General features: G+C 44.3%; 1 protein-coding gene across 2 annotated transcripts; it reads right to left on the bottom strand.

The window, feature by feature from the left end:
- On the bottom strand, positions 1 to 27,758 carry NRROS (negative regulator of reactive oxygen species). 2 transcript variants are annotated; one of them, XM_007090956.3, is made up of 3 exons: positions 27,444 to 27,758; positions 6,460 to 6,580; positions 1 to 2,845 (listed from the first exon to the last, which is right to left on the bottom strand). In XM_007090956.3, the coding sequence occupies exons 2-3, from the start codon at positions 6,565 to 6,567 to the stop codon at positions 875 to 877; spliced, it is 2,079 nt and encodes a 692-aa protein (XP_007091018.1). In that variant the 5' UTR covers positions 6,568 to 6,580; positions 27,444 to 27,758; the 3' UTR covers positions 1 to 874. The 2 variants fall into 2 exon arrangements, with proteins under 2 accessions (XP_007091018.1, XP_042854934.1); XM_042999000.1 differs by lacking the exon at positions 27,444 to 27,758 and having other exon boundaries at positions 6,460 to 10,076.

Below are 27,758 nucleotides of genomic sequence, written 5' to 3'. Positions count from 1 at the left end.
AAGACCTGTGTCTTCATTGTCTTTTCCCCACAGAGGAGCACAGAAATCGTTCCCTGTTCACTGAGGGAAGGAGGCGAAGGAAACTAGGAATGTAGTGAGTGCACATATACTCAAAGTCGGCTGAGTAGTTGTCTGTGGTTTTTGTGAAGAGTGGGGGCTGCCTACAAGTTAGCAGAAGTCGCTCCTTTCTACATTTCTCTTCACTTTCGCTCAAACAAGAGCTGCGCCTGGTGTTCAGTTCACTACACGAATGAACTCAGGGCCCAGGTGTTCTCTTTTTTCCAAGAAAGGGTCATGCCTGCCTGCAGAGACCACAGGTGTGAACCCAGGGCACTCAGACAGGACCGCTCTGGCTGCAGCGACAATGCAAGCCAAGACAAGAGGTGAGAATTCTCACCTCAGACTCCCGGCTCTGCTCTGAAATTCTTGTTCTTGGTGAACTGGTGAACCCCCAGGGCACTGTCTCTCACCACCCACAGGACATGCTCTTGGGGTTGTTTTTGCCTGAACTGGCACCCTTTCTAGCCAGCTCCATGGATGTCACCAAGGGAAGGACAGTGCAAAGTAATCTAAGTGAAACTACCAAAAAACATTAAAGAAAGAAAAAACACAAGGCGAGTTTGATTTAAAAAATATTTATGAGACACGTGTTTTATTTTCACAGAACATCACTTAATAAATATTTTACCAGGATGATGAGGATGATTCACAACGATGGAAGAAGAACGTGGGGCAACTAAGGGCTGGAAACATTTTAAACTTTCACCTAAACCTCAATTCACTGGATTTGTTCTCTGCGTCAGATCCAGAAATCTGGCAGAGAAAGGGTTCTTCCACGCACAGACCCCATTTCTAACCTTGGCACGTGGCCAGGTCAGTATATGGAAGACCAGTGGCAGCGGCTCTTGATGACCTGAAGCAGGGGCTTCTTGAAAGTGAGGAAGATGACGGTGCAGGCCACCAGCAGGGTGAGGCAGCTGGGAAGAATGAGTACGAGGTACAGCAGGCCCATGTCCACCCGCTCCCATTTGCAGTCCTGAGGCACGCCTCCGGGCAGCTCAATCAGGCGAATGACCTTGGAGGAGAGGTTGCAAGTGACCATGGCCGAATCGGCAATGGCGTGCAGGCGCTGCAGGGACCCCCAGCCCTCCACCCCACAGCAGTCATACGGATTCTGACTGAGGTAGATGGTCCGCAGACTTCTCGTGAGCTGCTCAGACACGGCCCCCTGGGGAAGGGCTGTGAGCGAGTTTCGGCGGAGATCCAGGGTCTGCAGGGCCAGGCTGCCCCTGAACCGTGGGAAACTGGTCAAAGAATTCCCTGACAGATCCAAGTCTCTCAGATTCCCAAACCCAGAGAAGTCCAACTCCCTGAAGCTAGAACTGAGGCCCACATTCCTCAGAGACAGGACCTGTAACGTGGGGGCGATACCCCGGAGAGGGGCGACGGTCCCATTCAGAACCCCCCAGTTGCCAGACAGGTCTAAGTGGGTGAGGGCAGTCCCCTGGAACGAGCAGTCTTGTAATGCCCCCAGCCCGCAGCCCTTGAGAGAGAGGCTCCTCAAAGACGCCACGTTCCTAAAATCCACACAGCTTGGGGGGGCCGGGAGGTCCAAGCCAGCCGGCTGGGGACAAAGTGAGATCTGATTGTGGCTCATGTCAATTGTAGTGAGGTTACTGGCATCAGCAAAAAGGCCAGTGGGGATACCCATGAGCTGATTGGAGCTCAAGTTGAATGACCGGAGGCTCCTCAGGCAGCCGGGGAGCCCCGGGGCCAAGTGCAGCTCTGACAGCTGGTTCTGGCTCAGGTCCAGCTCAGTGAGCGCCCCTGGGGGCTCGTGCTCTCGGATGTGGAGCGTCATCAGGCAATTCTGGTTGAGGTTCAGGTGGGAGAGGGAAGGCATTTTCTTTAGGAAGCCATCAGGCAGGTATTGGAACTGGTTCTGGCTCATATCCAGGAAGTGTAGGTCCGCAAGGTCGCTGGACGCAAACTCTTCCCAGAGGTTGACAGTGGTGATGTTGGTCACATTGCCATCCACAAGGAGGAACTGGGCCACCATCTCCCGCGGTGAAGAGGTGTTGTACAGGTCCCCGTAGAAGCCCATGTTGTTGTCCCGCAGCAGGAGCGTGTGCAACTTGCTGCACTGGGGCAAGAGTGGGAAAAAGAGCAGCTGATTGTGGGAGAGGTCCAGCGTCTCCAGCTCAAAGGCAGCCTCTCCCCCTGACGCCAGGAACCATTCCAGGACGTTGTAGCTGACGTTGAGGAACCGTAGCTGTGTGAGGCTGAAGTCCACGATGCAAGGGAGGTTGTTATAGGCCAGGTTGAGGTGTCTCAGCTCAGTCAAGCCATCGAAAGCGCCACCCTCAATCTCAAAGATGTAGTTTCTCTGCAAATCCAGCTCCCTGAGGTGCCCCAGGCCCTCAAAGACAGAGTCGTCGAGCCTCATGATGGTGTTCCTCGCCAGGGACACAGCCTCCAGCGAAGAGAGGTTCTGGAGCATGAGGGCCACCATGTCTTCTGTCAGGGAGTTCCCTGACAAGTCCAGCCTCTGCAGGGCCTGCAGGTGGTGGAAGGCAGCCGCTGTCTCCTTGTAGTTCTCTGAGAGGGAGTTGTCGGGCAGCTCCAGGCTGCGCAGACGGGCCTGCCCTTGGAAGGCGCCGCGGCCGATGCGCTCCAGGTGGCACCTGTGCAGACTGAGGCTCTCCAGGAGAGGGTAGTGCTGGAGGGAATGGTTCCACAGGATCTTAAGCGGGTTGGCATCCAGGATGAGCATCTGGGAGTAGGGAGGGAGATCGCTGGGCACTGATGCAAGGTTCTGCCCTCGGCAATTGGCTACTCCATCAACCTAGGATCAGACAGACACTGGTCAGCAGGGAGGAGGGCCTCCGAGGCAGACAAGTTTATGTACAGAAATGTGACTCATTCACTTGACTTTTACCGCAGCTTCTGAGAGTGACTCTAGAGATCATAATTAAAAAAAAAAAAAAAAAGGCTAGGAAAATGTGGAACAAAAGGGAACTTTTCTTTGTTCTTTACCTTCACATTGAAATAGTCAGCTAGGAGCTGAGTTCCAGGCCTCATTTAAAACACACCTCACATCAGAGAAAATCTGAGCACCTGTGTCGTGGGTTCTGCGTGGACAACTGTGCTTGCAATTTGGTTTCAACTGTGAGAAGGACTGAGGACCAGGGCTGTCTGCCGGTTTGAATCCGGGTTTGAATCCCACCTCTGCCATTTGTTTCCTACGTGACCTTGGGCAAGTAACTTAACCTAAGTTTGTTATTGCCTCTGAAAAAACGGAGATGAAGATAGAGAGTAGCTACCCAGAGGATTGCAGTGAGATTAGGTGAGAGGCTGCACAGAGCCTGACACACAGCAAACACCGTTAATGTAAACGGTCGCTATTGTATTGTTATCGCTATTACCCTAACACCTGTGTGTCCAACAGGGTTAGCACAAAACAGCCAACATGCTGTGGCATCTTCATGTCACCCAAAGGAGTTTTGCCTGGGACGCTCCTCTACATTCTGGGTTGATAAATATTACAGCTTAAAAGGACTTTAGTCCTCAACATCACCCTGAATTGTACAGAGAAGTGGGGTCTGGAGAGAAGTGAAGAGCCAGTGGCATTGCAGGGACAGGAGTCCAGAACTTCTAATGCCCAAGTCAGTGCTCTTCCTGGATGTGTTCTACCACAACTGTGCAACATAAGGAGGCAGGATGGATGGGACGACCCTGTTCTCATAGCAGAGGTCACACAGGCCTTAGGATGCTTTAACGCACCGCAATGTTCTACAAGACTGGCAAAAACAATCAGTCACAGGGTGTCAGGTGTCCAGGAAAAAAGTTTTAAGTGATCAGATAGAAGAATAATGACATTCCTTTCCCAGGATTGGTCAGTAGGACAAAGTCAATGATAGTTGAAAAAAAAGTTTTTTAATGAGACCATACTCCGCAAACTGTCCAGTGATCTACTTTTACCACCTTTGATAATATGTATAGACATAGCGTCTTGGCAATAAAAATACATTTGATCACATCCTGTTATATAACTCTATATCAGTTTGTTGCATGAATAGCACGGTGGTCAAAGGCAAGAGTTCTAGGGTCAGTCCAGTTTGGTTCTGCTTTTTATCAAATGGGTGACTTTGGGCTGGTTACCTGACCAGTCAGGACCTTCATTACTCCACCTGTAACATGGAAATTATACTTGTAATTTTCTCATAAGGGCTTTTTTTTTTCCCTTGTGATTGTTTACATAAAAACACTTAATACACAACCTGGCACGTAAGTGCTTAATAAATGTTAGCTATAATGATTAGCAAGATCTGATTAATTAATCTCTGTTGTTACACGTTTGAGTTGTTTTTAATTTCTAGATGAACGTCAGAGTGAATTTGCCAACTTCCTTTCACACTTCCCCTCCCCTCAAAAATCTTTGGAATTTTGACAGAGATTACATTACAATTATGGGTTAATTGGGGGATAACTGACATCTTTACAAAATTGAATCCCTCCATGCAGAAACAAGGTGCATTTCTTTATTTGTGTAAGTGTTGGTCTGCCCCTGACAGGGACTCTCTGGAGAATGTTGTGGTGAGGGGCTTTCCTCAAGCCATGAGACCCTGTCTCACCACAGCTGCTATAAGCATGGGGTCAACCTCTGCAATTCCCTGTGGCCCCACCAAAGAGCTGCAAAAGGACCACGTGGCTGTCAGAGCCCAAGAAAATCTCACCATGTCCACTTTATGATAACATGTGGCTTAGGCAAGGCGGGGCACCGGAGATACCTGGACCCTCAAACTCTCAGCCTTCCAAGAGCCATGGGTGATCCACTCTTTGAACCCCCTCGCAGCTGACCCCTGCTCTTGCCCACCAGGCTGGAGAGGGTCAGACAGGCAGTCTAGCCTGAACCCTGAAAGGCTATCAAAGAACTCATACTTTCTGATTCCCTCTTGATTTAGCTACTGTGAAGTTAACCTTTAAATGTTGTTTTTAAATATTTATTTATTTATTTATTTTGAGAGAGAGAGAGAGCTGTCAGCACGGAGCCCGATGTGGGGCTCAATCCCATGAACCATGAGATCATGACCTGAGCCAAAAATCAAGATTTAGATGCTTCACCAGCTGAGCCACGCAGGCGGCCCTGAAGTTAATTTTTAATAGCCTCTGTAAGGAATTAATGGAAGTCTGTAGTAACAGAGACTAACAACAATAATGACAGATAAAACACATAGCTCTTAGTACAAACAAGGCCCTGTTCTGAGTGCTTTATATACACTAGCTTATTTAATCATCATAGCAATGCAGTGTTATGGTATTATTGGTTGGTGCCACTATTCTATATTTTACAGATGAGGAAACTGAGACACAGAGTGCCTCCCCCCCACCAATGTCACCAGCTAGCAAGCTGGGATTTAATTTTTTTTTAATGTTTATTTACTTTTGAGAGAGACACAGAGAGACAGAGCACGAGCAGGGGAGGGGCAGTGAGAGAGGGAGACACAGAATCTGAAGCAGGCTCCAGGCTCTGAGCTGTTAGCACAGAGCCCATCGCGGGGCTCGAACCCACAAACTGTGAGATCACCACCTGAACTGAAGTCAGACGCTTAACCGACTTAGCCACCCAGGTGCCCCAAGCTGGGATTTAAACCTGGTCTGGCTCATAACCCCCACTCTGTACTAGACTATACTACAGCATAGTGGTCAGAGGTTACTAAAGGTGGTTAAGAACCATGACCAACTGGGTTTTTAAAATTTATCAGCTTTAAGAATACAATTCTGATTGTAGGTATTAACCCCGACATCCAATTTGTCTTTCTAGTACCTAGTATATAATAGGACTCAAGGAATGTTTATGAAATATATGTTTCTCAAGCAGACTTTTGACTTATAGGCAAGGGGGAAATTTTCCAGAAATGTGCCCAGTTGTTATGAGCCAGGTCTGTTTCCAGATAGAGGCTGAAAGCCCTGGAGAGGGTAAACTGTAAAAGCTCAGATATCCACTCCCTTGATCGTCTTCAGCCTGAATGTGATCAAGAATGTTGCTCTGCAGTACAGCTGCTTGAGCATTTGCTATTGGCTCATATACAAGCTCTGAGTCAGGGCTTATCCAATTTTACTACGCCCTACTCAGGGATTCTGATACCATTAGTAGAGCTCAATCATCCAGATTTTTAACAGGGTGCTCTTGTTTCAGGTGACTAACCTGTGCCTGTCTCTGGGGCCTCCTGGCTTCAGCGGGTATGAGGAAGATGGGCAGGGACTGCCTGGTCTTTCTCAGGTGTCATCTGAACCTTTGGTTAAGGAGCAGCTTGCACATGGCTTCATGCTAGGCAGCTACAGAGTGATTCAGACTCTTTGATTCCCTGCCCTCTTTGACTGACAATACATCAGTCTTCCAATAGACCAGACCTTGTCAGGACAAAACCAACAGACAGAGTTTCCTGGAAAACTCACCAACTCACAGCCCCCTTGGGAAGCTGCTGTGGCCATTCCACTTTGATTCCTCCATTCCACTGTTAAGAAGTGAAAACCCAGGCACAGCCAGAGGGGCAGTAACTCCATCTCAAGTGCAGCACTGTGGACAGAGGGCAAGGAAGAAGTGAGTAAGAGAAGGACATCCCAGAGGGCTGCTTTGCACTCTTGGTAGAAGGAGCCAGTTCCCAGCTATGTCTGGTCTTAGAGGCCCACAGCTATCAGGAGGTGGAAACCCACAGATCATTCAAATACCTCAAGTTAGCCAACACTTTCAACCTTTCACTACAACTGTTGACAAGAACTTATTTTTGTTTTGCCTCTACCACTTGATGGACAGGTGGCTGAATACTGAAACTTCTAAGAGCCCACCAACAGAAGAGAGAGGCAAAGGACTTGAGGAACCGGATCTCAGGTCACCCAGAGTTTGCCACATTTTGTAGTTCTGTTGAAGTTTTCCTCCCAAAGCTCAAATCTGCCTGATGCATTGCCTGAACTCAGTAAATATTTGCTGCATGAATGAATGAATGAATGAACAAAAGAATGGTGAACCGGGATTGAAATACTAATTGTAGCTTCTGGTCCTGTAGAGTTACTAATTGCTGTGTTGACATGAGGCTTTTCGGAGGGTAGGTCTCATTGGTTTTGACTCATTTGAATACAACCTTTTGCAAAAAAAGGACTTTGATAGTTTGCCTGAATAAGAGAAAAAAACTAAGGGGCAAATGAAAAGTAATCTTCAGGTATAATAAGGATTACTGATGAGGTGTGGTTGCCAGCCCTCTTACCTGGCCAGTGAACACAGAACAGAAACCATGAGAAGGCTTAAAATTATACATATACCAATATAATTTTAGAACTAAGAAAAACCATAATGGAAATATATTATATTCTCTGCCATTGCATTTTTACAGGAGAACATTCAAAGGCCCAGAGACACTAAGGGCTTATTTAAGGTTCCAGATCAACTTAGTAGCAGGGCTGAGAGTAGCCCCCACCGAGGTCCCCTTCCCTGAGCTCCAGGATGAGTAACCAGCATAATTTCTCTCCCTGAGGGTGCTGTTGAACTGACTGCCCTCCTATTGGGAGGGCTTAGAGCCCAGTGACATTCCTTTCTCAGCTCTGCTTCCTCACAAACAGATGCAAGTGCCTGGCCCCAGCATTTCTTCTGCTCCATCCTCGCCTTGACATCTCCCCAGAAGGGACCACAGGGCCTGCTCCCTAGGCTTCTCCTAGGCCAGCAGCACCAGCACTGAAATGAACCTCCTCGCCCATTCCATGGGACCCACAGACCTTTCTGCCTCACACACCCAGGCCATCTTGGGCCCCTTCCTCTTCCTCTTTCTTTGAATAAGTTTACACATCTCTGAGGCTAACTTTAACTTCATGGTCAGATTTTAATACTCACCAGTGAAAACAGACTAACAGAAAAGCAAAGCGAAACCAGGTAAATTAACTTTAACCTTCACTTCAGGTCAGGTCAGCGCTCCTTACCACAAAGGGAACCTCCAGTTGAGAATTCATCGGTATTTGCTGGACACTGGGAATCCCCTTCCCGGCCCTCCTTCCATTTCTGCACCTGTGCAGGAAGTACTACCTCATGGCATGTACAGGGCACAGATGGCAGAAGCACAGCCATATGGGCTTTGTCCTTAGGATCTGCACAGGACACACACACACGCACACACACACACACACACACACACACACACAAAACAACCTTGGGATCACTGCCCAACTGGAAATAAGGCTGCCAGACTTAGCAAATTACGAGATGCCATTTGAATGTAAGATAAACAATAAATAACTTTTTAGTGCAAATATGTCCCATGCAATATTTGGGACATAATTACACTAAAGAAATTCATTGTTTACCTGACATTCAAATTTCACTGGGTGTCCTATATTTTATTGAAAACAGACAGGGAAATGGAAACCAAGGACTTTCCCCACTGCCTTCCTCCCTCACCTCCTCTGTCAGGCTTGGGATGGTACATGCTGCTGTGACAATGACCCTTCTAGAACAGCCATTTCAATTTATACTGAAATGCCAAATCTAGATATGTACAGGGAAAGATTGTGATTTCTTCAGGGAGAATATAATTCTTTAGACTGGAATGTTAGATAGGCCCGAAGTCATGCCCTGAGCATAATTTTAATTTCTGGGTCAATGAGAAAATTTTTGCAAATTTAAAATATATTTTCTCCTTCCTCCTAAAATCAGCCAACCAGCCCAGAAAAACTACTGTTGTTCCCTCTGGGCAACTCCTTCTTTCATGAGGCAGCGTGGAAAAATTATCAGATTTAGAGCCAGACAGACCAGGGTTTGAATTCTGGCTCCAGGATTTGTTTTTCAATTCATATAAAGCCTCCAAGCAATTCATATAAAGTCTCCAAGACTCCGATATCCATAAAATGGGGATAATAATAACTATTCAGAGTTTTTATGAGATCAACCAGTATATGTGAAAGTGCTTCATTAACTGTGAAGGTAGTTAATGACATAATTATTATTTATGAGTTTCAAACACCATTGAGCTGGTTGAGTGGCTGTTACGTGTCATCTCCAAGGTAATTCAAGTTACACAAAGAAGGGAAAAGAATGAAAAATCTGGATGTAAGAATGAATATATCATTATGCCAACTGGTGTGTGAAAGGTATGCAGGAAGATTGCATTAAAAATTCTATGTTAATAAATTCCAGAACAAGGTTAATTCCAGTAACAGAAGACTATGCTGGTTGAGAGCTGTTTGTCCTCAGATAAATGCCTTACCCTGCTCTGTATCATAGGGAACTGACTTCTGAAGCCTATTTCCCAAGCTCTGGGTGTCAGCTGGCCTCCAGCTGGTTTGGTCAATGGGAGGAACTATGGGAAGTTAGACAGCAGAAAGAGGACTGAATCTTTCCATCTCTCCCTGCCTTGGACTGAGAAGTCCTTGAGCTTCTATTGGTGACTCCTAGACTCTAGTAACACCATCCTTTCCCTACTTTATCCTTCCCCTACTAGTGAAGATCATAGCTTCCTGAAACTGCTAACCTCTGGGTTGATTGTCTATTTGCTGGTTAGCTTCTTAGCCTCTTCATGTGTAGCCAATTTCCTGCACTAAATTTTCTCTTTAACAAATAATCTGGGTGTTTCTGTTTCCTGGTTGGACCCTGGCAGATACAATGATGTAAGTGAGAATGGCTTTGGATCAGTCCTAAACAAAAAAGGTATATAGTGACCCTGAAAAGAATAAAAGGCTTTTTATTCTCTCTCAACCAGTCAGGTTGAGAAACACTATTCCAAGAGTATGCAGGATTCCTCAGAGCCATGGAGCTGCAAAGAGTACAAGATGAGTTTGGATGGCAAATCTCACTGGAAATCGCATGAACCTTCTGCTGTGTGCACAGGACTGCTTCCCCTCCTCACAATTAACCTTAGTTGGGTGAGCTATAAGAGAGCATCTAAGCTTGTGGCAAATAAGTAACTGTCCCACTTCACTCCAATCTCTCTGGCATCTTCTAGAAAATACATCCATTTTTTAAGCCAAATCACCTCAACTACACTTTGGGTAGAGAAAGGGAAGTGAAAGGAAAATAATTATAATGGAGGACACACGAGTGTGGCATTAATACTTTAAAAAATTTTTTAATGTTTATTTTTGAGAGAGAGAGAGAGAGAGAGAGAGAGACAGAGCGCAAATGAGGGAGGGCAGAGAGAGAGGGAGACACAGAATCCAAAGTAGGCTCCAGGCTCTGAGCTGTCAGCATAGAGGCCGAAACGGGGCTCCAACTCGCAAACTGTGAGATGATAACCTGAGCCAAAGTCAGAAGCTTAACCGACTGAGCTACCCAGGCGCCGTTTGAAATTAATAATTTAAATGAGGTAACCTGGAACCTCCCTTCACTATAATTAAAAGGTCCTGGATTCATGGTTTCCATTTCATGGACTATGACCACTGAGGAGCCACAGAGGAAATGGAGCCATAAGAAACTGCAAATCATTCCCTAAGTAGGGTCTGAATAAGTATGACGTCTCCTGGTCTGGGTGACCACTGGGAAACTCCCCTATATGAAAGCTGAGATCCTGACATGAGAGGCAGATGGCATTAACAGACTCAGCTCGTATCTTCTTAAGCCAGGTAACAAAATTGAAGAGTTCCTTCTAAGTGTAGAGGCAGCAAATGGTAAGTCCGGTTCTCTTCTATATAGAATCTACAATCCTACATTCTTTTATTCAGTTAATAATTTCTATAAGGTCTCTCTATGTCTTATCCAGTCATGGTTTTCCTGATCATGGCTAATGCCAGAGATTGTCAGCTTCTAATCAGTGAAAAGCTTTCAAAGACAAGGCACTATTGACTCAGGTGCTAGCAGGACGTAAGTACTGTACTGTGTCTGTAACACATTTGAGTTGGAGATATTGAGATTATAAATCCTACCCTTCTGTTAGAGTGAAGTCCTCGTAGTATTGAATTTACATTTCTTCTTTATCTTCTAACTATTCTGTTTGTGTCCAGTCATCACAAACCTCTCTTAGAAGTCCTTGAAATATCAGGACCTCCGATGCTTAACGGCATCCCCTATGCAACCAATGGTCTTGAGACTATGCATTCTAATCGGCTATCATGGAAAACTGTGACTCAACCCACATCAATCCCATGTGCATACAGTGTTCCTTTTTTTAAAAAAAGTTTATTTATTTATTTTAAGTAATCTCTGTGCCAAATGTGGGGCTCAAACTTACGACCCTGAGATCAAGAGTCTCGTGCTCTTCTGACTGAGCCAGCCAGGCTACCCTACACAGTGTTCCTTTTCAGGCAGAAATACAATATGGCTTTTTGTCTATTTTTTCTCTGTTCATACCTAGTATGAACATAAATAAGTGGTGAAAACCGATCCACTTCACAAAAACAACATGAATCGAGACTGTATTCTACAGCAAGAGAACACGAACAGTGAGGAAGAAGAATGCACATCAGCTGTAAAAGTTCCTCCTTGTTTTAGAAAGTGTGCTTGTTTGCTTTTTCTATTTCCACAAGGTAGGGGGAAAAGGTCCTGCTTCACTGAGCCAAGTAAGGTCAAAGAAGACTGAGTAGGTGGCCCTGTGGGCTGAAAGGGGTGGGAACATTTACTCCTTTTGGACAGGGTGTCCTGATCCTGCCAGCAGCAGCTTGACTGTATGCTGGGTGAGCGCTTTCCATATCCATCCCCGTGACCACATCAGTTCTGGGCTCAGGACGGCTTTAGTGGAAGAAGGTGGCGGCATGCAGGCCAAAGAATGGCTTCAGCAAGGGGACGTGTGGGAGATTGCTTGCTTTTACGAAGGACAGAAGGAGAGGGTGAGTGAAATCTTTTGACTGGTCTCTGCTTCTGGAAGTCCTGAAATTTCCATGTCCCTGTCCTCACAAAAATCAAAATCATCCAGGGGTGCAGCAGCACACTTAGTATTATTAGACCCCCCTAACACTTAAACATATATGTACACTGCTTGTTTTCCAAATGCATGTCGATTTTCCTGTATTAATCAAAAAAAAATAAAACTTTTTTTTTTAAGTGTTATTAATTTCAAGTAGCTTTCTGTCATGATGTAACGTCTTAACCTGCTGGGAGTGAAACACAACCACAAGTAAAGGCTAATCTACAGGTATTTTTGTCCGTAAAAAGATCTCCTCGTACGAAAAGTTTGGGAATGCTAAGGAGTAACCCTGACATGAATGTGGGAGAGCTCCGCTTCATTTTCAGGCAAGGATGCTGGATTTCTAACATTCAGGGGCACCCCGAATATCACCTCACTCCCACACTCTCACCTCCCCACCTCCTGTCACCGCTGCTACTCTAGCCGCTGCCCCCAGAGCTGCCACTGCACACTGCACGCTCTTTGCTAAAGGCGCGATCAGTGTTAAGAATGTGATACATACATTAGCATGTCATTAAGAATTTCCTCCTCAAAGTAATCAAATAGTTGAAAATGCTTTAAAGAAAGAGGACTTTGGAGAAAGATAGTAACTCTCAGAGGTACCGGTCTCAGAAACAAATATTTATGGACTGGCCTGAGGGGACGAAATCTCTAGAGGCAGAGCCGTGGGGTGTGAATGTGTGACGTTGACACCCTTGAAGAAAGGTACAGTTGCTAGCTAGAGGGTTCCACAGGAAGGGAGTCTGCCTTTGTTTAAAAAGAAAAGAGCAAATCCCACCTGGGGTCCTGGGAGAGAGGGAAGGGCAGCTGGTCACACACCACAGAGAATAGATAATAAAAAACAGAAACACCAGTCTGTGAACACTTCAAATCATTCCTACTACCAAGAAGTATTTGAAAGCCCCAGGCAAACAGCTTTGGTCTCTTTGATCGTAGCAAAAAATTGAAGTGACTTGAGCCCTCACCAAATGTTCAAACTTAGCATCTCCCATAGTGAGAATACCTGAAACTCTGAGCCTCCAGATGTGGCACGCTGGGAAACACAGAGCCCCATCTTGGCAGTACGCTTGCCAGAAATGTTTGCCCTGGACCCAGTCATGAGGGGACAATCAGACAGATCCAGGCTATACATCATCCTATAAGACAACTGGCTTGGGCCCTTCAAAGAAGTCAAAGTCTTGAAACAGAAAGAAAGGCAGTGGAGGTGTGGCGCCTGGGTGGCATCCGACTTCAGCTCAGATCATGATCTCACAGTGGGTGAGTTCAAGCCCCGCACTGGGCTCTGTGCTGACAGCTCAGAGCCTGGAGCCTGCTTCAGATTCTGTGTCTCTGTCTCTCTCTACCCCTCCCCCTGCTTGTGATCTGTCTGTCTGTCTCTCTCTCTCTCTCAAAAATAAATAAACATTAAAAAAACTTTTTTAATTAAAAAAAAAGGCAGTGGAGGAGAAAAGGGGGAGGTTTGATTACAAGTGAGTAAGAAGCTTAATGGGCTTCTGGGTGGCTCAGTCGGTTAAGCATCCATTCGTGATTTCGGCTCAGGTCATGATCTTGCAGTTCGTGAGGCTGAGCCCCACATTGGGGTCTGCGCTGGCAGTGTGGAACCTGCTTGGGATTCTCTTTCCCTCTCTCTCTGCCTTCCCCCTCTCACGCTCTCTCAGTCTCTCAAAATAAATAAATAAACATAAAAAAAAAAAGGAGCATAATAACCAAGTGTAATGCATGTACCTTGAGTGGATTTTGGATTTTTAAAAATCTCTAAAAGAAAAATTTGAGACAACTGAGGTAATATGTGTACTGAATAATGTGCTTTCAGATGGTATTATGTACAAATGATACTATCGAATTATTGCTGATTTTCTTAGGTGCGGTGATGATTTTTTGGTCATGTAGTAAAGTGCTCTTATTCTTGGGAAATGCACGCTGAAGTATTTAGGGTTGAAGTTTCATGATGTCTACAACTTATATAACCTACTTTCAAATGGCCTGAGAGAGAAAGAGAGAGAAAGGGAGGGAGAGAGGAAGAAGAAAATTAAAGAAAATATTACCAACTGATAAATTTAGCATGATACTTTCTTTTAACCTTCCGGTGAGTTTGAAATTTTTCAAAATAAAAATTAATAGGGAAAATGAAATAAATGTTGGGGTTCCTAAAGGGAGAGGGAGACTTATGGTAATTTTCTGTCCCAGCATTTTCTGGAACATATATTTTTCAAATATTCTTCTCAGAAAGGTGTTCAGTAAACATTTGTTAAGTTAAAAATGCACATACACACCAACCTTAAAGATATCCTGAAAACTGGAACATTTGACATTCAAATAAGAGCTTCTAGGCTGCTTCTCTCCTATCTGAAAAGAGCCCTAGAGTGGTAGATCACGTGTTCTGACCCGATGTACTAATATAACTTCCACTGTCCAGGTCGATAGCTCTGTCCACCACACCTACAGTCCCTCTGGCGAGGCAGCCCTCAAGGGAGACACATGACCTCACCTCCATCTCTACCTATCCCTCCACCTCCACCTCCAACAAGCTAATAGAATCTTGGGGAAGCATCTGACCAGACGAGGTCAATCCTTACATGCAGCCAGCACCCTATGTGTGATCCCAATGCAGAGACAAGGGAGACAATTAGGTCATTGGCAGTGGAAATTGGAACTAAAAGCCACAGAGAGAAGGTAGAATTGAATTTTTGAGGGATCTTGCTGTGAGGAAGCAGAAGCTATGAGTCAGATGACAAGGTGTGTGAACAGAAAAGAATGAAAACAGTCAACATTCATCTCAACAGAGATCAGAGAAGGGAGGATAGGAAGAATGACAGGAGGATGGGCCCTCCAGGCTGGGTGGTGAGAATGGGCTCTGAGGCTGCCTCTAGGGTTCCTGATGGTTCTCTGCAGGGTCAGATCCATTTCCAACCTCCATGTTTTCTCATGATAGTACCCCACAACACCCCTCAAAGGCTGGCCCTACGGTTGCATCTTGCCAACAAAAAGGAGCCAACTAAAATAGGACTTGCTCTTTAATAAGTTTTAAACCCAAAGGACAAAACTGGACAATAGATGCATGCAAGGTTCATGATGCTACCTGAAAATTAGAGACAGTGGCTGAAATCTGAAAGCTAGCAATATATTTTTCCAAGTGCAATCCATAGGCAAGACTTATCAAGGAAAAGGAAAACTGAAGAGCAAAAATTTGTTGGGAAACAAGACAGTAGTCTTAAACTATCTCTCTACAGATTACTTACTAATTTTGCAAAGGTGAAAATAACAGTTTTATGGTGGAGATCCAGTTAAATGTCTGGATTTTGATTACATTTATGTAAGAGACTATCCTTATATTTAGAAAAAAAACCCACTATATTATTTAGAAGTAAAGGGGCATAATGTCTGCAACATTATTCTCAAATCATTCAGATATATATATATATATATATATATATATATATGTATATATATTTAATAAATAGAGAGAGAGAGGGAAAGAAAACAAATATGACAAAATGTTTAACAATTGGTGAACAGATGTGAAGAATTTATGGGCATTCTTTTAGTTGTGTTGCAATTTTTCTGTAAGTTAGAAACGGCTTCAAAGATAAAAGTTATGGGGGCACCTGGGTGGCTTGGTCGGTTAAGCGTCTGACTATTGGGTTCAGCTGACAGTGTGGAGCCTGCTTGGGAGTCTCTCTCTGCCCCTCCCCCACTTGCATGCTCCTGCATGCACGTGCGCTCTCTTTGTCTCTCTCAAAATAAATAAATAAACTTAAAGCTAAAAGTTATAAAAAATTAACACATAAAAACACAAATGGTTTTTAAAAGTGCACTCTAGGGGCACCTGGGTGGCTCAGTCAGTTGAGTGACCAACTCTTGATTTCTGCTCAGGTCATGATCTCACAGTTAATGGGATCCAGCCTCCAGTTGGGTTCTGCACTGACAGCATGGAGTTGACTTGGGATTCTCTCTCTCTCTCTCTCTGTCCCTCCCCCACTCTCTTTCAAAATAAATTTTTTAAAAAGTGCACTCCAAAACTAATTAGATTCTTGTTACAGGAAAACTGACTTATTTTGAGTACTGACAAATCATCATGTTAGACGACTGTAGACATTATTTCTGTTTTATAAGAATCTGCACATAAAACTAACTTGATTTGCAAGACTTTTGCTTGGAGAAATTGTACTGACACCAAGCAAATGGTTTAGCAAGATATATTTATTGCTTAAAATGTAGTCTGGAAAAGGAAAGAAGAAAGGGAAGGAAGGAAAAAAAAAAGAAAAGCAAGAATGACATTTTGGCTCAAACTTTATGTTGGTTTTTTGTTGTTGTTTTGATTTGTTTGAGATTTTATTTTCAAGTAATCTCTACATCCAATGTGGGGCTCAAACTCACAACCTCAAGATTAAGAGTCACATGCTCTAACTGACTAAGCCAGCCAGGTGCCCCATTGATTCAAACTTTAAATTCAAGATGAGAAGGTGGGGGGGGGGGGCGGGGGGGGGAGTCCTTCTGATTGAGGCAATAAGTAAGTTAATGAATGAATGAATAAATAAATAAATAAATAAGCAAACAAACACATAAATTCAAGATAAAAACTATTCAACTTTTGAACAGTGAGTTTGGATTACTTTGATAACTAGCTATCAAACAAACATGTCTAAAAAAGGTTTAAAGATACTCTGTGCTCTCTTTTCCTGCAAATAAGCCACAGATATACTTTAAAAATTGATACATAATTCACATACTATGTAATTCACCAATGGTTTTTAGTATATTCGCAGCGTTGTGCAACCATCACCATTGTTTAATTCCAGAACATTTGCAACACCCCAAAATGAGACCCTTTACTCATTAGCAGTCACTTCCTCCCTCCCTTGGCAAACACTAGTCTACTTTCCATTTCTATGCATTTGTACATTCTGGATGTTTTATGTATATTGAATCATACAATGTGTGTCTGTCTTCTCTCAGTTAGAATAATGCTTTCGAAGTTCATCCATGTTGCAGCACATATTAATCGGTATTTCCTTCCTTTTTATGGCTGAATAATATTCATTGTCCGGACAAACTTGCCACATTCGTTTATGAATTCATTAGCTGATGAACATTTGAATTGTTACCACCGTTTGGCTATTATGAATAATGCATCTGTGAACATTCATGTACAAGTCTTTGTGTGGCCATGTTTTCAATTCTCTTGCCTATACATACTGGGAATGAAATTGCTGGGTCACATTGTAATTCTGTTTGACGTTGAAGAACTGCCAGAATGTTTTCCAGTTTCTGCACACTTTATATTCCCACCAGCAGGGCAGGAGTGTTCCATTTCCTTCTCATGCTCATCAACACTGGTTATTTTCTGTCGTTTGTATTCCGGCCATCCTAGTAGGTGTGAGGTGGCTTCTTTGTGATTTTAACTTGCATTTCCCCAATGGCTAATAATGTTGAACAGTCACATGCCTTTATTGACTTATTTCTATATCTTTGGATAAATGTCCAAACAGTGGACTTTTAAATCCAAAGATTTTTTAAAATTTGGTTTCGGTATTATATGTGAAAGAAAATAAAGAAGAGTCATAAAAGTGAAGAACCAGCTGTAATCTTTGGTTGAATTAGTACATTCCTATATTTTGCATAGAATCAATGTTCAGATGGTGAACACATCTAAAAAAGAACTTGCATACTGAGGATTGGGGCAACATGGCATTTAGAACTGTGATGTGTGAATTCAGACCTCACAATTTGCTTCTCTGGCTTTCTCTCTTAGTAATGAACTTGTTAAAACATAGGCAACACAATAGCTTTTGAGTCCCCATCACCCCCAGCATCGTCTTAGACCCTGAAGGTGGGAGGGAAAATTGGCACACTTTTTCTGAAGGACAATTTTACAAAATTTATCAAAGACGTTGAAAATGTAGATTATTTTTGATTCAATCATTCCCCTCTTAGGGGTTTATCCTAAGGAATTATAATGTATGCAAAGATATTTTTACTGAGATATTCAGTGAGATATTAGTGATAATATTTTAAAAAGCGGAAACCATCTATAAGTCCAACAATGAAAGGATTGGCTAAATACATTATGATACAACTATATGATACAATAAAAAATGTTTCAGTGGCAATATATTTAGCGACATGGAAAGATGGTCATAATAAAATATTAAGAAAAAAAGGAAGATGCAAAACAGAATGTATGGTATAATCCCAAGTGTGCTAAAGGAATCTGCACTCATGTGCATGTGCATGGAAAATACTTGAAAGGGTACACAGCTGAATCTCAACAGTGGAGAGAACTGCACCTAATATTTACTTTTTCCACATCTGTATTTTTGTTTCTTAGTGTTTTCTAATTCTCCAACAATCAACTTCAATTACTATATCCAGACAAGTTTTTTTTAAGTTTATTTATTTATTTTGAGAGAGAGAGAGACAGCAGGGGAGGGGCAGAGAGAGAGAATCCCCAAGCAGCATGGAGCCCAATGCAGGGCTCGAACTCACAAGCCACAAGATCATGACGTAAGCCAAAGTCGGACACTTAACCAACTGAGCCACCCAGGTGCCCCAAGACAAGTTTTAAAAGAATAGAATCGATATACTATTAATTGAAATTCAAATATATGTTATAATCAGAGCCTAACAAATATCACAAAAATAGAGAATTTCTTATAGGTGCTTAAAATTGAAATTATTGTAAGTGTGCTTAAAGGGATATTTGGAGTTAATGGAGGAAAAATATCATTGACTAATAACTAAAATAACTAAGTTGTTTTATAGAAATTCTTTTTCTTTTTGAGGGCCTCAGGGATTTAGATTTTGGGCTGTGTGTTCTTAGTCCAGCTTCTAAAAAGGTGACTGTAAGGGTGAAGAAAGAGTCCAGGCTAAGGGGACAAATGGAACAGGTTCAAAGCCTGGCTCTGACCTTCAGTACATCACTCAATTTCTTGGCCTCGATTTCCTCCCCAGTAAAATGGGAATCATAATGCCTGTGTGGTAGGGTTGCTACTATATTAAGGTAAGTTTTAAAAGAAGGTTCAAAAATAGTCTTTGTCATCTTTAAAGTGTCATCCTTGGCAGGTAATCAACCTGCCTGTGGCATTAAACACACCCAAGGTGGGAGCTCACTGCTTTGTAAGCAGCTGGTTGTGCAAATTCCGCTTGCATTTGCTTCCAGAACTCGGATCCCACTTCTAGAACTCGTGATCCCCTGCACAAATAAGCGAGGAGTATCATTTGAATTTGTTAGAATGCTCCTTGGATGTGTGGCCCCAAGAATTTATGTGAGAAAGGACAGTTCTGTTGCACATGACTCTTCTGTCACGTGCATGTTCGTTCAAATCTAGTAACTGACTTTTTTTTTTTTTCTTCAGGAGAATTGTAGCATTTCTGAAGGAACTACCCGCCAGTATTTTAGAGATGAGAACACTCAGGCCAGAGAGATGGGATGATATGGACAAGGTGCCACAGGGAACACCGTGCAGTGGTTTCCAAGCACTGGTTTAAAATACAGATAGATCTCTTGTTTGTACCACAGCCTAGCACACGTGATCAGCCAAGCTTTACCCACTCTTGGGGGAAGGGTCTTCATCTGGGAATGGCTTAGGTTCTGTCTCTGCCTGGAGGGAGGCTGGAGGCCACAGCAGCTTTTCTTCTCTTGGGCTCTACCTATAACCAATTCCTGGCAGCCGGTGTGGAGGGAATGCTGCTTAAACACTATCCTGCCCGATTTTGTGGCCTCAGGGCTACAAATGAGTCAGCCGGCTTCCCTATGTGGTCAGGGTCAGCCCTTTAGAACCAATGGAGGTCAGTTCGCTCTGTCCTGTTCCATGACCACAGGTTTTAAAAAATGCAAATATGCTCCCACTGGGGCCATAACACCTTGCTCTTACATGGCTAGTGGTACTGGGCATGTGTTGTCACCTTCGTTTAGGAGAGACCCACGTAATCTCTGTGGACAGGAACCCTACCAACAACGCATTAGTTTCAAACTTGTCATTTCCTTTCAATATCACAGGTTTCTCTCTCACACTCCAATGTGGTCATAGGTGACAATAATACCTGCCTTGCTGACCTCACAGGGTTATTTCAGGACCGAATGAGAGAATGTGTGTGAAGAACTTTGTCAATATAAGGAAATGTTGCAGACTTCATTAGCAAGAGAAGGTCATGTCAGAATTAAACGCAGAATTCCTCTGTGCAAACAGGGAGCTCATACTGATATAAATAAAACAGAAGAGTGGCAGAACCTTCTCCCATCCGTCTGAGCTGTGGAGTGTGGATCTGGAGATGTTCGGAAGAGGAGAGACCACCCAAAGTCTGTGGGAGACTATAGGCAGGGAAGGGGTTATAGGTGAGAACCAAGGCTTATGGCCCAGAGTGGAACTATATTGCCTCCGCCCCTCCAACCTTGGTTCCCTTGAAAAAGAGCCCAACTGAGGAAAGAAATGATGTAGATTCCAGACAACGGACCAGCTTAATGGGGTGGTATTCAAGCTGTCAAATTGCTTCCCAGGCTCTCAATTGCGATAGCTAATGTTTATTGAGGGTTCACCTTGGGATAAGCGCTATGCCAGGTGCTTTACATATAATAATCCTCACAAAATCCTAGCAGATAAATGCTATCATCTTCATTTTACACATGGTAAACTGAGGCTCACAAAGGTTCAGGCCATATAGTTAGAGAATGTCAGAGCTGCGATTCAAACCTAGTCTGTGAATCCAGCAAAATTCAACCCAATGCCACAAGCCCCAGCCACCCGGGATACTTGCTATCCATGACTAAATTGTATATTTTCACACACTGTTTCCTTTGTGGGAAAGGTCCTTTTTCTGGTCTTCTCCAGCTGCCAAACTCCTATTCATCCTTCAAGGCCCAGTGCATATGTCACCTCCTCATCTCATTCTAATAGTTCAGTTGAGCAATGATCCAATAATCCATATAACATAATAATATATCATAGAGTTACAGCTCTTATTGAAGTTTTTTGATATTTTTGTTATTTGATTTTTATGTTTATGAAAAGCAAAATGAGCAGTTACCAGGTATTGTGAGTAATTTGACATTTCCCCAATATTTTATTGTGAAAATTTTTAACACACAGCAAAGTTGAAAGAATTTGACAGTGATTGCTGGTATACCCATCACACAGATTGTGCTATTAACATTTTACTATATTTGTTTTTATCACATAGCTATCGATCTACCTATCCTTCTATCCAGCCTTCAATCCATCTTATTTTTTTTAAGATCTTTTGTTTTTTTACTTTTGAGAGAGAGACAGAGAGAGAGAGAGAGAGAGAGAGACACGGAGAGAGCACAAGCGAGACAGAGGCAAAGAGAAAGGGAGACAGAGAATCCCAAACAGGCTCCCCACTGCCAGCACAGAACCCGACATGGCCCTGGCACTCACGAGTTGTGAGATCATGACCCGAGCTGAAACCAAGAATCATATGCTTAACTGACTGAGCCACCTAGGAGCTCAAGTCGTCTCATTTTTTGATGCATTTATAAATGGACTGCAGTCAGGGCGCCTAGGTGGCTCACTGGGGTTAAGCGTCGGACTCTTGATTGCCGCTCAGGTCATGATGTCATGGTTTGTGAGTTCGAGCCCTGCATTGGGCTCTGTGCTGACAGTGCAGAGCCTGCTTGGGATCCTCTCTCTTCCTCTCTCTGTCCCTCCCCTGTGCTCTCTCAATAAGTAAATAAATAAATAAACAAACTTTTAAAAAAGATATAGATTGCAGTCATCAGTATACTTCCCCCTAAAAACTTTAGAATGCATATCAAGCGATTTAACAAAAAATGAAGCTACTACTTGTTCAACCTTCTAGATCAATCCAATTAATTTAATCGAGATTGCAAAGTCAGCTACTTGGAGAAAAGTTTGTCTTGTTAAAAAAAAAAAAAAAAGATTTGACAATCACTGCTTTAGAGTCCTCAGAATTAGGAGGAAAGCTGTCTACACTGCAGTGTAAGTGACTGATATCCCTTTAATACACTGCTCTTTAATGGATATCTTACACTTCACAGCTCTTTACACGGATATGCTCTTTAATACAAGGCTCTTTTATATCAGTTATGATGAAATATAATAAAGTTTTCATGGTGTAGGTTCAGGACGGTAGGGGAGATGATTTTTGTCTTTCTCAAAATCCCCCAAATTGCACTGACAAGGTGGCTGCCTGTTCTAAGGCTGATTTTTTTTTCACTACAACTTATTTGAATTCACAGAGGAATGGGAATAATGTGATTTTAAGAGAAGAAATCCCCTCCGCCAAAAATAACAATGATTTTTAAAATAATATTCTTCTCAAGTTTATCTATTTTGAGAGAGAAAGAGTGCATCCGCAAGCGGGGGAGGAGCAAAAAGAGAGGGAGAGGGAATCCCAAGCAGGCTCCATAATGTCAGCGTGGAGCCCCATGCAGGGCTCAAACTCACGGACGGTGAGATCATGACCTGAGCCGAAACCAAGACCCTCACTGAATAAACAACCCAGGTGCCCAATACCAATGATTCTTAGGGGATTCTTGGATAAAGCCAAAACAATTGGATTATAACTTAACACTATTGAATAATAATAGCAATAACAGCATGAAGTTGCAAAGTCTTCTTACCGACCTTGGATCTCGTTTAGTACTTCACAACAGTTCTATAAAATAGGCATTGCTGTCTCCATTTTCACTGTGGTAAAATACCCATAGAAGCTACCATTTTAAACCTTTTTGAGTGTACAACTCAGTAGCATTAAATACATTCACTTTGCCCTGCGATCTCACCATAATCCTTCTCCAGACCTATCCAGCATCCCAAATGGAAACTCGGTACCCACTTAACAGGAACTCTCTATTCCCCCTCCCCTCAGTTCCCGGTAACCACAGTTCTTTCTTTTTTCTTTTTCTTTTTCTTTTTAAAAAAATTTTTAAAGTTTATTTATTTATGAGAGACAGAGACAGCATGAGTGGAGGAGGGGCAGAGAGAGAGAGGGAGATACAGAACCTGAAGGAGGTTCTAGGCTCTGAGCTGTCAACACAGAACCAGACACGGGGCTTGAACTCACAAACCGTGAGATCATGACCTGAGCCGAAGTCGGATGCTTAACCGACTGAGCCACGCAGGTACTCCCACAGTCCTTTCTTTATCTATACATTTGCCTACCCTAGGTACCTTGTGTAAGTGGAATCATGTAATATCTGCCCTTTTGTGCCTGGCTTATTTCATTTAGCATCAGGTTTCTAGTCCCTCCATGTCATAGCATGTATGAGAATGTCATTCCTTTTTATAGCTGAATAATATTCCATTGTATGTATAGATCACATTTTGTTTATCCATTCACCCATCAATGGACATTTGGGTTATTTCCACCTTTTGGCCACTGTGAATAAGACTGCTATGAATACTGGAATGAAAATCTATGTTCAAGTCCCTGCTTATTATCTCCATTTTATAGATAAGAAGTCCAAGGCTCAGAAAGACCCAAATCAATTGTTCAACAAGCCAAAACCCAAGTTCTGGCCCAGGTAGGAGGTGCTGGATGTGCACCTGCCTGGGACGAATATATGTTGAGTGAATGTTCAGCTGGGTTGCACAGGTTTGTATTTGTTGGCAAATAGGTATCCCATGAGCCTGGCCCCTCTCTTGGAACTGCCAGGCCCCACCATGATCGAGCAGCCAGGGAGGTTAACACCTGACCCAACATGGGCCCCAGGATTCTGCTTCTAATGACAATGTCCATTCCGATTGGTCAGTGCCTCTGCCATGCAGTGTTTGATATTCGGAATAGTAAGTACCCCTGAGTGTTCATGGGGCCATGGTCTTCTGTGGGTCACCTGTCAATGCCATGAAGTGTAACTATGACAAAGGTGAAGGCCTTTACAGGTTTGCAAAAGGAGCTACAAAGCCTGGGAAAAACCTGGGAATTTAGAAGGAAACAAGAAGCCAGTATTACTAAATATAATGGAAGCTTCAGTTCAGGGATTGGGGAAAGTCTGGAGAACCTAGAACAAGAGAAAGGCCATCAGGAGAGTCCCACGAGGAGGTCTACAGCTGTCAGCCTAGACAGTGATAAGGAGACCATTAGTGTGTCTGAAAGCTGAAGGAGGTGACCCAGGGCCAACCCAGGAAAGACCTGAGAGAGAGAGCTCAGCCTTGGCATCTGGTAGGACCCCCCAAGGAGACATTGGAAAGGCAGGAGAGACCCAAGGGACCATAGCTGGTCTAGACGAGGAGTAACAACAGGAAGGACCAGAAGGAACCAGTGTCCAGCCTGACATCTAGAAAGGAGTGACATGAAGTTACTGGAGAACATGATGTGCACATCAAGATGAGCCCCTGCCGGCACTGTGGGTGCTGGGCTGCCTCAGACATTTAGGTCCTGCTTGAGAAGACAGAGCCCCAAGGAAAAAAGGTAAAAGGACAGAGTCAAGGGAAAAAGACAGAGCCCCAAGTGCTATCTTCTGTGGAGAAATCCCCTCCTGATTCTTTTTTTTTCTTGGAGGTGGCAGCAGAAAGTTTCTTGGGGCACACAGCTAGCACCTGACTACAGCGACCTTCTGGGTCGGGGCTGGATGTGGGGCATCCCTGTGTCCTCACAGGGCTTTGTGGCCACATTCAGCCCATCATAGGCGCTAGCTCTGCTCCTTATGCCTACCTTGCTGGTGAGAACACGACAGGGTTCTACTTCCTCCTTTATTCCCTTTGTTGGTCTGAAATCACTCATGCATTAGAGCAAGAAGATACATGTGCTTTGGTGTCAGCACCTGACTCCATTTGCTCTGGAAATCAGTTGGTTTTTCCTACCCACACTCATTTCTCCTTCTGGTAACATCTCCTCAATTCCCCTTTGAGGAAACCACCTCTTCCTTTTTCTTCCTTTTTTATTTTGTTGCTTTTTAATTGTAAAATACTCATAGCCTAAAATTTACCATCTTAACCATTTTTATTTTTATTTATTATTTTTTTTAATGTTTATTCATCGGGTGGGGAGGGACAGAGAGAGGGAGGCACAGAATCTGAAGCAGGCTCCAGGCTTTGAGCTATCAGCACAGGGCCCAATGCGGGGCTCGAACCCATGAACTGGGAGATTATGACCTGAGCTGAAGTTGGACGCTCAACTGACTGAGCCACCCAGGCGCCCCATTAACCATTTTTAAACGTAAAACTCAATAGTGTTAAGTACATTTCCATTGTCATGCAACAAACCCCCTTCCTTTCTTAAGAAGCCCACATTTGTTTGGGTTTGACCTCAATCCCTGGCTCCAAGGAGGGGCCTATGCACGAGGCCTCAGACCAGGCCCATCAGAGCCCCCTATTTCCCTAACCACAGTGATGGGTTTACATTGGGTACATCACAGATGACAAGCCCATGACAATCAAGAGAAGGACTGTTGTTAGAACTATTGGGAAAGAGGCTTTCTGTTCTTGCCTTCAGATGCCAAACTTGTGGGAGCTAAGCTTGGAGCTGTAGTTCTTTGAATTCATGGAGGAATGGGATCATCTTTGCCACCAACTTTAGGACCTGCCTAATAACAGGAAAAGGCAAAGCTGGCAGTGTTTGAGCACCTGGACCCAGCCATGCCTGAAGCTATTTCACACAGGCTTTTTGTTTATTTGAAACAATATTTTTTTTTTCCCTGAAGCCAGGCTGAGTTAGGTTTTTGTCATTTCTAACTAAAAGACCGCTGAACTCAGGTTTACAGTTGCTTGTGAAGCTTGACAAGATCCAAGTGCCAGTGTCCTTTTTCCCTCTCCTCTCCTCTCTGAGCTTTCAGAGATCATCCCCTCACCTAGCCCAGAAGCCCCTACACATTGAGCACATGACATTTTATCAGTGATGTTGCGAAGAATAGTTTGAGGGGTGGGAAATGAGTATAATAAAGAAGTTCTATCAAAGGCAAAAAAGATTCGTCACTAATATCCAGGCATGTCAGTAAGCATCACTGAGCATATAGCATGTCCTGAGCAAGATAAGGTTTTTCAGTCATGGTTGAAAGCCCACTGTCCCCTAACTTCTGTGGTTATAATGTGGGTCTGAGGATAGCGTGAGGTATCTCTAGTTGTCCATCCAAGAGTCTAGTTTACACTTTGTGGTGTGGATGCACACTGCAGTCAGAATGAAAATTGTAACGGGTACTGGCATCACTCTTCTGTGAGGAAGAAACAATACAGCGACAGAGGCCAGTGCATTCCTAAAAAGGCCTCAGGCCAAAGACCCCAGGCCCTGCCTTCTGTTTGGGAAGTCCCTGCTCTTGAATGAATGGTTTAAGCACTATGTGGGATCAGGTTTATATGGGTTTTCATGAAGTTCCTATAAGGGCGCCCACTAGATGAAGCACCCTCTTTGTGAAACAGACTTTTGTTTTGTTTTCTTTTAACCTAAAGGCAATAATCAAGGTTTTGTTTTGTTCTATTTTCTTTTTTTTCTTGGCCCATGATTTTCTAATCACCCTAGGAACTCTCAGACATACATATACAAACCTATGGGGCGTGTAAGAAAAATAAATAAGTCTCAGGGCTATAAAACCCAGCAAACCATCAGCGCCTACTGCAGCACAGCCAGTAGGTGAAGGGGGCACAACATGGGGGCTCGCAGGGCCGGCTCTGTGTACTGAATGTTTCTCCCATCAGACTCCAATAGGCTGCACCCATCAGGGAAGAAACCTCCAGTGGGGTCCCCTGGAAGTGCACCACTCAGGACTAGCCCTCTCCAGGGGCTCCATTCTTAAGATCCTGCTCAGCCTCCTATAGTTCCAGCCATAGCTGGGCACGTGGCCACCTTCTCTCTGGGGTAAAGCCTGGTCAGTGGCTCCTTACTTATGACAGCTCCTAAGTGCACAGGGATACAAGCTGAACCTCTATAATCTGGCCCACATGGATAGGCCACCAGGGCTACTACAGAAGAGCACTGGACAAGAGGCCAGAAAAGCCTGGGATCTAGGTTCCCTCTGATAATAGCTGTGGGTCCGAGTAACAACACCCTACAGAATTTCCCAAGGACAAAAACTCTGGGGAATGGGCTTTGCCTGTCTTATTCAAGTTCTATCCCCAATACCTTGAAGGCACCGACACATGTAAGACATCCATAAATATGTGTCGCTGTAAATGAGTCTCAGTGCCTTCATCTATGAAATGGTGATTCTCAATCCACGTCGTGGGACAGGAAAGGAGATCCGTCCAAGCACTCAGCATGTTGAGTGTTCACAGTAGAGTCTTATCACCTCCTCCAGTCACTCAGCCCAGGAAGGGAGCATTAGTGTTCCCATTTCACAGATGAAGAAACTGAGGCTCAAGTGTTCTCCCCAGAGGGCCAGGACTCAAACCCCCAAAGGAGGAATCCGAAGCCTTCATTGCTTTCACTGCACCACACCACCTTTTTCGGCTGTAAGTGCTCCCAGAGGGAGATTTCTCCACCTACCCGGAGCTGTGGCCCCCAAACCGAGCACAAAAGCGGTGGCGTTTGGATGCAGCAAGCCACAACTCCCCGGTCAGTCCCGAGCTGCGAGCCACGGACGCTGACCTCCTACCACCCAGCCGCGCGCCAGCTCGCCCACCCCAGCAGGGCCGTCCCGCAGGAAATACTCACGGCTCCCGCAGGCCCAGGCGGCTCCGCGGGGTGCATCCTCTCCCGGGGCTTCGGACTCCTCGAGAGCAGCCGAACGCGGGGCTGGGCTGCCTCCTCTCCCTGGGGCATCAGATTATTTTAGCACTTGCGGAAGGAACGGACGGAAACTGAAGTCACATGGAGAGCAAGCTGCTCAGCGACTCAGCACTCGCAAGAGCAGGCATCTTAGAGGGAACTGCCCTGCGGTGCTGACAGGGGGATGGGAGAGGGCGGCTGCGCAGGGCCCCCCACCCCGCGCAGGCCGCCTGCACTTTAGCCACGAGTCTGGTTATTTTG

Source organism: Panthera tigris, chromosome C2, assembly GCF_018350195.1.
Source record: "Panthera tigris isolate Pti1 chromosome C2, P.tigris_Pti1_mat1.1, whole genome shotgun sequence".
Taxonomy (NCBI): domain Eukaryota; kingdom Metazoa; phylum Chordata; class Mammalia; order Carnivora; family Felidae; genus Panthera; species Panthera tigris.
The sequence above is the reverse complement of the archived record's forward strand: the minus strand, read 5'-3'. Positions and strand labels throughout refer to the sequence as shown.